This window comes from Fundulus heteroclitus, chromosome 11 (genome assembly GCF_011125445.2).
Source record: "Fundulus heteroclitus isolate FHET01 chromosome 11, MU-UCD_Fhet_4.1, whole genome shotgun sequence".
NCBI lineage: Eukaryota > Metazoa > Chordata > Actinopteri > Cyprinodontiformes > Fundulidae > Fundulus > Fundulus heteroclitus.
Window position 1 is genome coordinate 37,947,140 of NC_046371.1, and position 15,523 is coordinate 37,962,662.

Here is a 15,523-nt window from a genome sequence, read left to right on the forward strand (position 1 = left end):
CCAGAATAGAGCAGGATATAGACTTGTTGTGACGCTGAATGACAGAGAAGTCACAGAGAATGTGGATTGATTCTCATTAATTAAAATAACCTAGTTGCTCTGCGGGACTTACGTGCACGTACATAAACAGAATGGAGCGGGCACGCTTCTAACGTATAAAGCCCTTAATAATCAAGCTCCATCATATATCAGAGCTCTGATTACCCCGTATGTTCCTAACAGAGCACTTCGCTCTCAGACTGCAGGTCTGCTGGTGGTTCCTAGAGTCTCTAAAAGTAGAATGGGAGGCAGATCCTTTAGCTATCAGGCTCCTCTCCTGTGGAACCAACTCCCAGTTTTGGTCCGTGAGGCAGACACCCTGTCTACTTTTAAGACTAATCTTAAAACTTTCCTTTTTGACAAAGCTTATAGTTAGAGTGTTCTCCTACTGCTCTCCAGTTTTGCATTTCAACTTTTAACTTTTTGTTCTCTCTTTTTTCTCTTCATAGTAGGTACACCTGATCTGGTGTTCTGTTAGCTGTGACACCATCCAGGAGGGTAGATAATCTGCCATTACCCTCTCTACTATGATTGGACAGAATTTAGATGGCCACGTTTAGGTTGGAAAATCAGAAATGTCTCACGCATCAAACTGCAATCTCACAGTTCAGTTCAGCTCTGGTGGTTTAATTACCTGACTCCGCCAGATAGATTTGCTCCGCATATCCATCTGGAAACCTTCCGTTGAAGTAATTTTGGGAAGGGGCGAAAATACTGGTTAGCTGATTGGCCTATGTTGGTGATAGACGGGCCAAATGAACCAATCAGATTCGTCGTCGCTCGTAACAGAGCGACGACGAAAACACAACCACAAGCCAAGCTACTCTTGCTGCTGCAGGTAAAGGCTCGTTAGCTCAGCAAAGAAATACTCTGTAATTCCGATAAAACGTGCTCGATAGCCACGCTAACGCTAGTTTCATCGGCTGAAGCCGCCATGCTGTTAAGACTGAACTGACGCGCTTCCCGTTGCGTCACACCTCAACCCGCCTCAAAGCCAACGCTGATTGGACGTTCGTTTGGTGAACGGCTCCAAATTTTCTTCAACGGAGAGTATCCAGACTGATCTGCGAGTGAAACCTTGAAAGCTCGCGAGATCAGGATGGTCTCACGAGGCTAGTGGTTTAAGGGGCTGAACATGAAAGTTCCACTTATTTACCAGTGTTGCTAACTTACCAACTTTTTTCCCCCAGAAAAGTGAATAGTGAAAAATCAAGCGACTTTATTCTGTTATTGGCCATTAGCAACTTCACATGAGAGCAGCAATCAATCTGCAGTCACTGTCTTGAGGGAGTGAGGGAGCAAGGGCAGTCCTGAGTGAGGGGTCTGTCTCTCACACACACACACACACACACACACACACACACACACACACACACACACACACACACACACACACACACACACACAGCAACTGCCTCGTCCTGAAAGCCCAGCGCTTGCAGTCAGAGCAAAGAGAGCAGAGAGGAGAGATTTTCACATAGAAAATGTAGCATGTGTGCACAAAGCTGCCAGTGATTCTGCCCTGGATCACAAAGTATATAGGTTTTAATCTAGTCTTTTTTTTCTTTGAAACTGATGCACTAAAGTAATGACCTAATTACCACACAGCTTGGATCACTTACTCCCCTAGGTCACTGTGTGCCTTTTTGGTCAAATTTAATGTATTCATGTGTGGATTCAGGCAATATATAAAAATTCATGAATTATTTCACAAAGTTCATTTGTAGTTCCTAACATATTTAAAGTATTTTTAAATAACATTTTGTCTTGCTAAAAGCTTCTCTTTCCTACAGCCTGGATCACAAGTACATGAACAAATATGCAAATAATGTGATGATGTCATCTAACAACTTTCCTTGCTGAGGAGTTGTGCTGCAGTGTCACTTGCAGCGCTTCTTCTATATTATTCTAGTGGGGCCGTCCCAACCCCGTAGCACCACATGCCCCCAGTGTTCACAGTCTTTCCAAATAGTGCCAGAGAACACCGGCTGTTATTTCAATGTCAACTTTATTTATATAGCACATTAAATACAGATAGCTATGTCCAAAGTAACACAATCTTAAAACAAATCTTGTAGCTAAATGGAAGCCAGTGCCGTGAAGCCACCACAGGAGTTATGTGTTCATGCTTCCTCGTGCCTGTAAGCAAACGAGCTGCAGCATTCTGGACCAACTGCAGGTGACGAATGGAGGCCTGATTCAGCCCACAATATAAAGAATTGCAGTAATCCAATAAGTAATGAAGGCATGAATAGCATGTCCTTTTATGCATCTGCTCCTCAACTTTCAGTTCTCTGCCTGCTCCGTGGGGCTGACTTCTGCAGCTGAGCGTCTCTTGCCGTATAAATAAGCAGAGCCACCCTGACTACATGACAAAAAGTCTCTGTTCTCGTGGAGTTTGTAAGAAGCTTAAGTCGTGGCAGATGGCCGTTCACACTGAGCCTGGTTCTGGTTCTGGTTGTGTTGAAGGTTTCTTCCTGTTAAAGGGGAGTTTTCCTCTCCAGTGGCGCTACATGCATGCTCAGTATGAGGGATTGCTGCAAAGCTAACAACAATGCATGTAGCCATTGTCCACTGTGGCTACATGCTTTTTTGAAGGAGGGAATGCTGCTCGTCAGTGACTTGACGTAATCTGCTGGGTTTCCTTTGATATAAAACCTTTGGCTGATCTGTCTGAATGATTTGATTGAATTGACTTTGCAAAGTATCTTGAGATGAAGTGTTGTAAATAGCTTCCATATAAATCATATCAAATTGAATTGAATCTCCAGCGGCCATTGGGAAATTTTTAGAATTAGAAAATTTAGAAAATTTAGAAAGACCAGTTAATCTGACCGTCATGCTTTTGGACTGTGAGAGGAAGCCAGAGTACCCAGAGGGAACCCAAGAAAGTAAACAGTGCTACCAACTGCACAGCCCGTTCTTATGATCCCTCCATTATATTATATATAGCCACTTATCCATGCAGGGTCACGGGGGGGCTGGGGCCTATCTCCAGCGGTCACTGGGACAGAGTGACGGTACACCCTGGACAGTTCTGTGCTGTCTTTATGTGATGTAACAAGTAGCTGCCTCTAATTTTTATGTTTGCTTAGATAAGCAGTTTATTGATATACTGCTGGGGCTAGAATCCCTCTGTATATGTCCCCATCTCACCTGCGATGTACAGCGAAGCGTTGCGGCTGATGGCCTTGCCGGCACTGTTTCTAGCAATGCAGGCGTACACGCCCTCATGGGACGGGCCACGCCTGCCTCCCCCCACATTTAGAAAGAAGAGGCTGCCCTCTGACAGAAGCATGGGTTGCACTTGGCCATCTCCCTTCTGTGTCCCCAGGGGCTGACCGTTCCGCAGCCACTCGATGGTCGGCTTTGGGCTGCCATCCACCCGGCAGGAGAGAGTGGCAGGATTGCCCAGTTTGACCACCACGTCAGAGGGATGGTGGACTATACGAGGTTCTATCTCCTCTGTTTGAACTCGGGTACCTGAGGAGGACACAGTGATGATGCAGAGTAAGCAGTTTGTGATCACAAGTTTACATCCACTTTTTAAGGTAAAATATGGTATTAATATGTTGCTGAGGGTTCAGTCAATGGAGGTTTAGAAGTAGACATGAAACAATTAACTGGATTAACTGTGATCGTTAATCAGTTATTGAAATGATCATCAATTAATTTAATAATCGAATAACGGACTCTAAAAGATGTCATTTGTTAAACGAACAACCCACTCAGAGCAATTATTAAGACAAAACAGTTCAAAAAATACATTTTACATTTAAAATGAAAAGCTTTCTTTGTAAGTATGATCTATCCAGAACAGTTGCATAGTTTTAGATTGACCTAGCTCAAATTCAGTAAAAAAAATAAACTCCTATTGAACAAGGCAATGCAATTATTAAAACATTAGCAATTTAATAATTAGGTTACCATGTTGTGAGCATTGAAATATGTTTTTTACATGTTGCATTTCACAATGCATTATGTCATGATTTAGGTTTTTGTTTGTTTTGCTTTTGACTTTTCTGGACTTTTCCCATCAGCGTGTCACCTTTTTAAAGAAACGTAACCCTGTGTCCGGCTGAATATAGGGTTCACCAGCCTCATAATTGCGTGTTTTACCCAAAGTATCTCTTTTTAGATTATTGAACTAATCCAAAAAATAATTGATAGATGAGTTGATTATAGCTGTAGGCCTGGTAATAAAAAGAAAAAGCTGCAGCCCTGGTTAGAAGGTCTGCTTCTTTATTAATATGTCAAATGCCTATGGAAGCAACTTAAGCAACAAAAAGCTGGAATGATCTGTAAACTAAAGCAATTTTTTTTTGCTTTGATTTTGAAATTATCCAACATTCATTAAACATAGGATATGTTTTGATCGAATTGTTAAAATTTTCTACAACCCGCATATGGTTAGACATATTTTTTTCATCATTATAAAATATGAATATAAGAAATACAACAAATAAACAAGGCCTGGGGAACAACATCAGTTTCTCTGCCAGTGGTTCAGATGCAACAAGGACAACAGAGGAGGTCTCCATATTTTTTAACTCTTTCCTTCATTTCTTCAACCTCTAATCAACAACCAGCTGAAGTTTTACCACAGTGTTCCCAGAGGAAGATTAAACAGGTTCCACTAGGTTCCCCTAAAGCCCCAACAACTTTTAAGTTGACAACTTAAAAGCCGAGTCCATGCCAAGAAACTCACTAATTTAAACACTCATCACTTTCTGAAAAGACAAAGATTGCTCAGATATCCAGCCAGAATGGTGCTAGAAGTTTTCTGTTGGCTTTAGCAGCTTATTGTCAGCGAGTGACTTGCTAACTGACCCACTGATTGTGGGTCAGCTTGCTAATTGATCCACCATCAGTGGGGATCTAGGTGGATATAAGATTCTACATATCATTTGAGAAAAATGAGAATCAGCTTTATATGTCAGGTATGTCTACACATACGAGGAATTTGACTGGATTGTACAATGCTCACAATGTGCTTACTTATACAATAATACCATAAAACGATAATGCATTAATAAAAAACAAAAAGCCTGCAGTATGGAAAACAAATGATCAGACTACAAGCAAGCAGACAGATTGAGACAATAATGCAATGGAGGAATGAGGGTAGAGCAAAGGATGCAGTCGGGTTGTCAAAAATATTGATACTCTGAAAAGTACCGACACTTAAACTTTGTATCCGGATACAAGACTGAAGTGCCCGTCACGACTGTGCATGACCTGCACTGTGGGCGCGTGCCCTCGACAGTCAGAGCGACCGACTGAGGCAGACAGCCCTCATAGCGACCCAGCTTGGTGTAGTGCAGGCACACACATGTCTGCTACTGCTATTACAAGGCTACCAGAAGGGGGGAGGGGGGTAATGGGGGGGGGGGGGGGGGGTGATGGGGGGGGGGGGGGGGGGGTCTACGATCATCTCCACAGTTTACAGCACATTAAGCTCCAGGTTGTTCTGGCTGCACCAGAGAGCAACCTCCTGTCTGTAGGCCGACTCATCACCATCCTGGATGAGGCTGATGACCGTTGTGTTATCAGCAAGGGAGTTTGACAGATGGGTTTCCTGCAGTGCAGTAATTGGTGTAGAAGGAAAAGAGCAGTGAGGAGAGCACACACCCCTGAGGGACACCAGTGCTAATACTGTGGATACTGGATGTGAAGTTCCCCAGCTTAACCTGGTGACTCCTGTTAGTCAGGAAGTTTGTGATCCACTGAAAGATGGAGGCTGGCACAGTGAGCAGGGAGAGGTTGGTGCAGGGAGAGGAGGACGCCCACAATGATGGTGTTAAACAACGAGCTGAAGTCCATGATTAGGATCCTTGCATATATCCCTGGAGCATCAAGGTGTTGGTGGATGTCCCAAGTTGACCATAATCCACTAAGCTGTTAGCCCTGTAGGCAAACAGCAGGGCGTCCAACAAGGTTCCTTAGATGTCCTTTAAGTGGGCCAACACCAGTCTTTCAAAGGACTTCATAACTGCAGGTATCCGGGAGTGAAGGTTACTGACTGGGCTTCACACAGACAGTGAGCCTTCTCTCTCGGCAGCTGCTGCAGTGTGGAGAGAATACCTAGCAGTGTGGAGGCTCCTGCAGGGCAAAGCAACTGTGATGGCAGCCGGTGTGGCGTGGAGCCCGCTTTGCACCATGCCTAGGAAGATGCTGGGCTTCACATGGACAGCAGAGCCTTCTCTCTCAGCAGCCGCTGCAGTGTGGAGAGAATACCTAGCAGTGTGGAGGCTACTGGAGGGCAGATCAGCCGCTGGCCGGAAAAGAAGCTGTTGCTCTCCGTGTCAGACTCCTGGAGCTTTGCCCCTCCACCAATGAAGTGAATCTAACCCAAACAACACTCCACCGAGTCCGTGCAGCGCAGTGTGAATACCCTATATTTAGCTTATATAAATAAAAGGCCCTAAATGTTAACTCAGTAAGGCAGTTTGGAACTAAATAGATTCAGCAACTTTGAGGAACTAAGTCAAAGAAGACTCCACTGAATCAGTGTGCTGACAATGTTAACTCCATAAGACAGTTTGGAACAGATCAGTCTCCCCCCCCCCATCCTTTATCTCTCTCTCTTTCATCTAAAAAAATTTAAATAATGCGTAAAAGTGCAAAATTTGAAATTTCACATATTTCATAGTTAAAACATATATTGAAAATATAGCTTAGCACATATTCTTCTGAATCTTCTGAATTGTTGCCACACAGTAATTGTTAACAGCAGCAGGCACACTGACCACTGAAGGTGGGGCTGAAGCCACCCCCAGCAGGCGTTCACCAACCTCTGGCCTTATCGGTTCTGTGGGAAATAAACAGTGGAGCAGGGGCGGGGCGGGGCGGGGCGGGGCGGGGCGGGGCGGGGCGGGGCGGGGCGGGGCGGGGCGGGGCGGGGCAGGGCGGGGTCAGTAGGGTGCTGTGGGTGAGACCATGGTGATGGAGAAGGCTCTCCACACTGACAGCCATGCTGGCTGATTCTCCTCTTTGCTGCTTTCATGTCTTTAGTCAATGTGTTCCTGGCCTGGTTGGTCAGGACTCTGCTCCTACTTTGGTTTGACTAAGCTGCCTGAGTTTTGCTGTAACCCGTTTGTTGTTGTTGTTTTATGTTCAGAAGGTTTTCAGTCTGCACGCACATATCTTCACAAAAACTGAGGTGTTGATTGCAGAAAATGTGTTCAGCCAGTTGTCGTTTTTAAACTCCACTGATGCTGTGTGCTGTATAGTCATTCCAGTTTGGAAGTAAACACTAAATATGAAGTCAGACAAAGGATGTTGTATCTTGGCCATAAATAATCAGTAATCCTTTGCAGCAGTTTGTTTCTGATGATCAGCCTTTCTGTTAGTCTATCAGATCAGGAAAGAAGAGTCTGTTATAAAATCACAACCAGGATCAAGCCCTTCTTGAGTTTCACACATTAAACATTGTGACGGCCCTGATCTGGGGTCTCATTTAAGAAAAAATTAAAAAATAAAATGAAAATCAGATTTATAAACTGCAAAGCCATCAACAATGCAGACGACTGTCCACTGTGGCTCTACGCTCTTTCAGGAGGAGTGAATGCTGCTTGGAGAGACTTGATGCAACCTGCTGGGTTTCCTTAGAGAGGAAACTTTCTCACCAACCTGGAGGATCTGATGGAGTCTGTACAATCTGATCTAGTCTGTATAATCTGATCCAGTCTGTATAATCTGATTGTGATGACATGTATCATGAATTGGTGCTATATAAATAAAATTGAATTGAATTGAATTAAAACCATGCGCGCACAGCCGCACCTGAATGTTTGCGTATCTTGTACCGCCTCATGTTCAACCATAAATTGTCAATGCAAAGCACCTCATGAATGTAAATGTATATTTAAAATAGGTCAGCTGACTGTTTACAAAATGTGTAAATCACAGGTAACAGCACAGATGTTGTCCACATTAAAATAAGTTGTTAAAAGAAAACCTGGTTGCTGTGTTACTGTTGAAATTCCTCTGAGGCTATACTCTCAGATTAATATTCAGATGAGGAAGATGAGGAGGAATGAGAGGTTTCCCCTGCGATGATAAAGACCCCCCTATCCCACTCCCACCCAGAAACCCTGCCTGGGGGACACGTCACCCCGGTGATCCCCGAGAAGAGGAGTGTGATGGTAGAAACGCATGATAAACTGTTTTGAGGACTTTTATTTGCATTTTAAGATGACTTATGGACGTTCTTTTTTTATTTGAAAGGTCCCATATGTATTCTATAGAGTCACAAGCATGAATAACACTGCTTATGATAACGTGGATCTAAAGTCTGGTATGGAGTCAAATTGAAAGCTTGAGAGGAATCATCAAGGGCTTCGGCTGTAATTCATCACTTTACCGTGTGCTGCCAGTCATGAGCGTAGATCTGGGTCAGAGCTGCTGTGAGGATCGCACATTTTCTCATCAATACATTTCTACTTTTGTGCTGAGGGTGACTTACACACCACTTTTCAGGACCATTCTGTGCGTACGCAAGCTTTAGAAATGAGAGCCCTGATCGTTACCTGTAGTTTTAGTAAAGCCATCAGGACAACACATTTCAGATACATGGATCAGAGAAAGAAAAGACTTACAGCCAGCACACTGAAAGGCCGCCACTCTCACACGATGTCTATTTGTGGCCAGCTCCAGTGGAATGCCATTGTTTTAACTTCCTATGAAGTCGGATGACCACACTGAAGGAAACGGGAAGACTATGATCGGCTTCCTGGCAGGAGAGGAAGCTCGGTACTAGCAGGTCTCAGGAACATCAAGTCAAACAAAGCCACAGTCCAACTCCAAAGAAAAGGAAAAATAGTTTGGATCTGTTTCCATGACACTCGTGATTTTCTCATAACTCATTCATTTTATAACATCATTACCTCCAATATGGAAGAAGTACTTGCCTCACAGGCGCCACTTCCTTTTTGATGCACAACATGAACACAAAGGCTTGTAAACTCCTTAAGATCTGGAATATTATTTCATTGTATTTGACAAGTAGAACTGTAGCTAGCGTCTAGAGATAGTCCTAATCTACACTAAAAACAGAACCACATCATCACATACACTGCGCTCATTAGTTCAGCATAACCGAAAACAACTTTAAATCTGAACATTTTCCATCTTATATCAGGTCACATCAGTGCTTCCAGGGACCAGATGATGTGCAGCCTGTGCAGAGACAGTCCAAAGCTGTGCAAAATAAGCTGCTTCTGTCTTTTTCACCAGTTTATTTATGCCTCCCTGCGATGGACGTTTTCTCAGGTAAATTGTACTTTCCTCACTTGTATCACCTTTATATGCTTGATGCCAGCGCATGGTTTGCATGTGCATGTCATTTGAGACTAAATAATGCCATGCAGGAGGGAGGAGAAACTCTGGTCCAGGAGTACCAGCCATGTTAAGAGAGTCCAAAGACAGTAGAAGTTTCCAGGTTTCATCACAACAGTGACGTCAGTTTCACTAATTAGTTCATAGAGGGATCATATACACTTAAGTTAGATTTCACAGAGACACGTGTGAAAAAAGACCTATCCACGTATGAAATCTGATGTTATAGAACATTAATGGGTTTATTGTCGTTATAAACTTACCGGAGAGCAGGAGCCCCAACAGCGCAACAAGACTTGCGCTGACGCACTGGCGCATCATCCAGGGAAAGGGCTCCACACAAATAAATATTATTTAAAGTTTCTAAGCTAAATGCTGAGGTCTGAATAAAAAAGTCGTTGGTTCTTTCAAATGTGCGGACAAACTCTGCCTCCTACTAGGGCAGGGTGGGCTCCTGACAGAGGTGGATTTCGCTCTGAGCGTCCTGTCAGGCTCGATAGCGCGACACAGATCACAGCTTCCGGTTACCTTCCTTTTCAAAATAAAAGGCAACAGCTAGCGTAATTTACAATCATAAATAATTGTTTTCAACATGGTTCACCTGTGTACGGTTATATCAGGCTGAGACAGTTAGAGCGGGACTATATGTGTGTGGGTTTATTATCATTATTATTATCATTATTATTATTAATAATAATATTATTATTAGTATTAGTAGTAGTAGTATTAGTATTATTAATTTATTTATGTAGCTATTCATTTGTGCATCATATCAGAAAGCTTTATCAATATGATCAAATACATTTATGGTATTCCTGTATATTATTGGCTGTTTGCTTGCTATTGGCTATTTTAACAGTGTTAAAATATTCCAACTTGCCAAAACAAAAAAAATTTCCAGAGATTTTCTAGGAATCATTGTAAAGCAACATTCATGGACTTAAACCTGAGTTGTTGTTGAGTTTTATCCAAACAGCAGCTTATCATAACTTCCTGTCGCTGCTTAGTGGAGCTTGTTCTAATCCGTGCTGCAGGGTGGAGGCTCCTTTGTTAAGCAGGGCTGCTCTTCACCAGCAGCAGCATGCTTTCTGTCATTGAGTCTGATGTTAAACTCAGCATCTGGCTGGGTCCCAGCTGCCTGTCATATTCCTCATCCTCTCAGCTCCTCCTTGTCCATCCCTAACTGCATTATCTCACAACAGATTCAGTTTATTCCAGTGAATAACATGAAATCCTCTGAGATGTGCTGATGTTGCTGGGAAATCTCCTCGCTGTTATTCAGCTGGTTTTCCTAGGAGCAGCTCTGTCACCATCATTGTACGAGACAGGAAGTTCTTGGTATGCTTGTTTTACAACAATAGAAGGAAATTGTGCATATCTCAGTCTGCAGTAGGTCCACGGAGTATTTTCAGCTGTTAGAGGGCAATTTATCTGAGTTAAACCTCAGTTTTCTAGAACATTTCAACTGAAGTGGAAAACTTTATTCATGAAAGTTTATCTGATTGGTTTAAATTTATATTACTGTTTCCTACCCCTACAAATAATGTGATTTATTTATGATGGTACTTTACAGCTGGACCATAATGTATTATGGAGGCTTTTATGTATTAAACCAGTTATTCTATGCCCAAATGTCTGTTTTTGATCATTTTATGGGCTGTTTTAATTCCAGTGGCTTTGCATTAGAAGTGGAGATGAAAAGTGAGATTAATATACAGGAAATAATAAAACAAAGGTGTGGAACGGATATTATGCAGTGCTTTCCCCCCCTTATGTTTATGACATTACAACTTTTATTTAACAAAAAGCAATTCATTTTGCAGCACCATTGGCCTGGAATCTGCTTCAGGATGAACTTAATTTGAGAGTTGGTCTCTCTTTATTCCTTAGAAGGTCTTATAAATAATTCAGCAGAAACAAAATCTATATGCCATTGTTTAAATGGATTTTAGGAGCTGATTGGGTGAAGCGATACTTTGTGGTCGCCTACCAAAGCTTGGTTTTAGCCAGTCACGTTATAAAATGAAAACGTAAGCAGCAGGCGCCATGTGACACCCCAACAAGTTCAGCTAGTCAGGGACTTCCTGCTGTTCTTATCTAAAGGAGAAATCATGGACTCAGATGTGATAGCATCAGTCCTTGCGCTGCCGTGGTTATGTTGCTTCGGCTGCTCAGCACCTCCTGCTTTCATCATAGCTGTATGTTCCGCCTTAAACCACAGTACTGCACAGTGATTGGTCCAAACTGTTTGTGGTTCAGGCCTGAGTGATTGTGATGGCAGCAGGACAGCATGGATTCTGGTGTGTTTGTGAATGCACAAATACTGTGAGAATTCAGCTTGCAGGCGAGGTTAACAAAATTGTGCCTAGCTGTGGACTTGTAGGAAAATAATACATATCTTTCTCACCCAGAACCTCCAAAGGTGTGGTGTGCGTTTGTTGTGTTTTTATCCCTTGGTGCCAGTGTTGGCTGTAACTGTAGGTGTGATGATCCTGGGTTTTTATTTGGGTTTATGTTTTCAGCATTTCTTTGTTATGTTCCTAACGGCCTTGCCTTATCCTGAAGTTATATTTGCCATTTGTGTTTTGCCATATAGGTTTATTTTCTTGTGCTCATATTGGCAGGTGTTAGTTTCTTTATTATCTGTTTTGTCCCTGTCATCTAAGTTCTCTTGCTGTCGCCGTTTTTATTAATTCACTTTAAATTAGATTATTTTTTCATCTATGTTTATTTTGTATTATATTCTGTTAGATTTCTTCCTGCAGCATGATGCTGCCACCACCATGTTTCAACATGGGGATAGTGTTCACACTGCAAAAACGGAACTAAAAGTAATTAAAATGTTCTTAAAATATTTGTCCTTGATTTGAGCAGGTAATTAAGATGATTTGCCAATGGAATAAGTTTTATGCACTTAAAATAGGAACAACTCTCTCCATTATCTTATTTCAAGTGGAGTATGTCTTATTTTCTTATTTTAGGGGTCAAAATACTCATTCCATTGGCAGATAATCTTATTTACCTGCTAAAATCAAGGACAAATACACTAACTTTGAGAACATTTTACTTATTTTTAGATCCGTTTTTGCAGTGCAGGGTAATGTGTAGTTTTTCTCCAATCAGTGTTTTCTAAGTAGGCCCAAAAAAATCCATCTTGATCTTAGCAATTCATGCACAATTGGTATACAGATGGAACTTTCTGTTTTCTTCCAAATTTGGCTTTCCTCCAGCAACTCTTCCATTAAGATTGCCAGATTTGTGGAGTGTAAGATGAATAGCTGTGAGCAGGTTCTCCTACCTGAGCTGTGGATTTCTGCAGCTCATCCAGAGGTACAACGGACCACTTGGCTGCTTCAACGACTAATGCTCTCCTTACGAGCCGGTGTGTGTTGGTGGACATCTGTTTGCGGTTCTGCCATCCTCTTTTCATGTCCAGAAGATCTCTTTGAGATGTTCAGGGCTTTGAAGATTGCTGTAGAACCCAACCCTGCTTTTTGGAGGAAACCCTTTAAGATAATCATTTTTCTTCCACTTAACGATTATGCCCTTTTTTGTGTTGGTCTGCCTCATTCTAATTAAAGCCAATTTACTGACATACAAAATAATAATACTAAAACAATAAAAGTTCCATGAATATATTTACTGTGCATGTGGCACAAATGTAATGATGAATAAAATCTTCTGGGTTTCCACAGCAAGGATGAGCCAGAAATAAGTGAACTACCACTAGTTCATTTCTCCAATGGCTGCCACAAACAAAGCATTGTGTGGTGAACTGTTCATTGTGAGGCTGAGAAAGGACCAGGGCCAAGTGATGGATGTTTATATTGATCCAACAACATAGGCTGGATGGCCTCGGCATCACCCAGCTTTCAGCTGACAACAAAAGCTTTAGAACGGATGAGGGATGGATCCCGCCTGCTAAAGCACAACCCATGAGAATGTTGTGAGGCTGAGATTTGTTGAAGGAAGGGCTCTTTTCTAAGCTGTTGACTAGGAGGTCGAGGGAAGTATAAGAAATGGGCAAAAGACGGGGAATGGGGTAAGAGAAAGAATGTGTGAAGAATTTGACAAACACAACTGAAACCTCGCTTGTTTTAAGCAAGTTAACATCAACGTGCTGTGCTTCAACTTTTTAGATCTGATTTAGGTGAAACCTGAGGATAAAAAAAGCTCAAAACGTCAGAATTTAGTTTGCTTTCCATGACATCAGAAACAGATTTTTAAACGTTCACATTAACTCAGCAGAATATATACTACAACCAGTTGTTATAGGTTCAGTTTGACCAGCCACAGCTGATTACTGCTGGACCTGAGGAATCAACACAATACTTGAATAGAATCAGTCTAACAACAGGGTAAAAGATCTAACAGAAAAATCTACATGCGTCATGTCCAGACCAAGAAAAATGTAAGGAAAAAAAAGGGGCTTAAAATGTATCCTTCTGGAAAGGATAACAAAGCCGTATCAATAATTCCTTCACAGCGATCTGCCATGTTGCAGGAACATGGTTGGATAAAAGCTGTCATCAGCTTTAGGGAATAATTACTTTTTCACATAGGGCTACGTTTGTTTGGGTAATTTCATTAAAGTCATCATTACAAAACTGCTTTTTTCAAAATATTACCAGGAAGTTGTTGTCATTTGTTTGATCATTTGAGACATTTAAATGTGAAAAAAGTTTTTAAAACCTGAGGAAATCTGTTAGGGGCAACTCTTTTTAACGTTACTGTCAGTGTTACAAGTTTTAAAGAACCTTTAAGAAAAATTAAGATTTGAGAAAAACTGAAATGGAAATAAAATGTTATTAAAAGTAAAAAATTAATCAGAGACATTTCCTTATGACTTCTGACAGTGTTGTCTAGTTTGCTGGTTTTGCTCTGAAATAACAGAAAGATGATAACTGCATTTATATTTAAAATGTTTCTAAGGCTAAACTTAAGCCAAAGTTAAAACCATTTTAATCTCCTGGTTACTAATGTTCCTCAGGTTGTGAGTTCTTACCTTTTCTGCGGTGCAGCCGGCTTCTGTGAGGCGTGTCCTGGTGTCCCACACTCGGACCGCTGCGCTCTTTCACCCGGCTCTTTGAGCTGCCATCCAGCAGTCCTCTTTCCATCAGACACATTTTGTGGGACTTGCAGAGCTGTGAGTACCCAGCACAGGTGTGAACGCAGCTGAATATGCAGAGAAGCCACCCACTGAAAAGCATCTTCACCATGCAAGTCGACTCTCACTGGAAGCAACACTTCAGCCCTTAAATGCAGACGCACCGCGGCAGCAACAAACTCAAACGGATAAGTTAGCCTGCAACCATAGAGCCAACTAAAGGTTTAGACAGTGGAACCCAGCTTTCTGCATAAACCCTAACTACTCTTCCTCCTCAGTTAGTGAGATGTTTCATTCATCCAGTCTCCCTCCTCTTTGGGTTCCTTTTCTTCTCCAGGGAAGAGCAACATTGAAGAGAGGAGGGCCAAATAGTGATCAAATACATGCTGCGGACCTCATGCTGAGAGAGGCGAAGGGAACCAATCAATTAGTCACAATGTGACTTAGTGAGATTGATTTAGGGCAAAAAGAGGAAACTAAATAAGTTTTTGGTTACATAGATCACTGGATTAGCTAAATAAAATCGGTTTAAATTTGATTACAGCCAAAGGAAGCGTACATTTGACAAATATAAAGGCACTCTATTCCACAGCATTTCATTTTAACAAAGATCAGACAAAGTAGAGGCATATTTTTATTTCAAATATCTTTGACCAACGGGTGTTTTGACAGTAACAGCATCAAGGAAGATAAAAATGGGTACAAAGTTTCTTTTCTCTTTTTCTCCCCTCTCAAACCCCCTCCACCTTCACTCACTACCCAGACTCCCACCGCTCAGTTAGCCAGGCAAATTTGTAGCTGCCTGTCTGCACAGTATGAGTCTCATACATCATCTTGGCTCGCCTGCAAGAACGAAACAAAATGACCAAGTCAGCCATGTGGGGAAACTCTGCCCTCAATTTAAATGCAGTCAGTTTCCCAGAGAGACCACAGATTCCTCTCCTGATTGGCTGCACATCATTTCCACCTGTAAACAACCTCTGATGGGTGTAAAATGAAGGCTATGTGGTGATGTAGCTGTAACGAATTGTCTGAAGA

At 42.1% G+C, this 15,523-nt stretch overlaps 1 protein-coding gene across 3 annotated transcripts in view; it reads right to left on the bottom strand.

Annotated features, from left to right (window-relative positions):
* robo4 (roundabout, axon guidance receptor, homolog 4 (Drosophila)) overlaps window positions 1-14,813 on the bottom strand; it is a 40,921-nt gene extending 26,108 nt beyond the window's left edge. For 2 of the 3 annotated variants that reach the window (XM_036143485.1, XM_036143484.1), the window contains exons 1-2: window positions 14,384-14,813; window positions 3,196-3,522 (exon numbers count right to left, since the gene is read on the bottom strand). In XM_036143485.1, the coding sequence (XP_035999378.1) occupies window positions 3,196-3,522; window positions 14,384-14,597 (541 nt within the window). In that variant the 5' untranslated portion in view covers window positions 14,598-14,813. Of the gene's footprint in view, window positions 1-3,195; window positions 3,523-9,641; window positions 9,809-14,383 lie in introns of those variants that run through there. The other variant, XM_036143486.1, reaches the window with a different exon arrangement.
* Window positions 14,814-15,523: the final 710 nt, after the last annotated feature.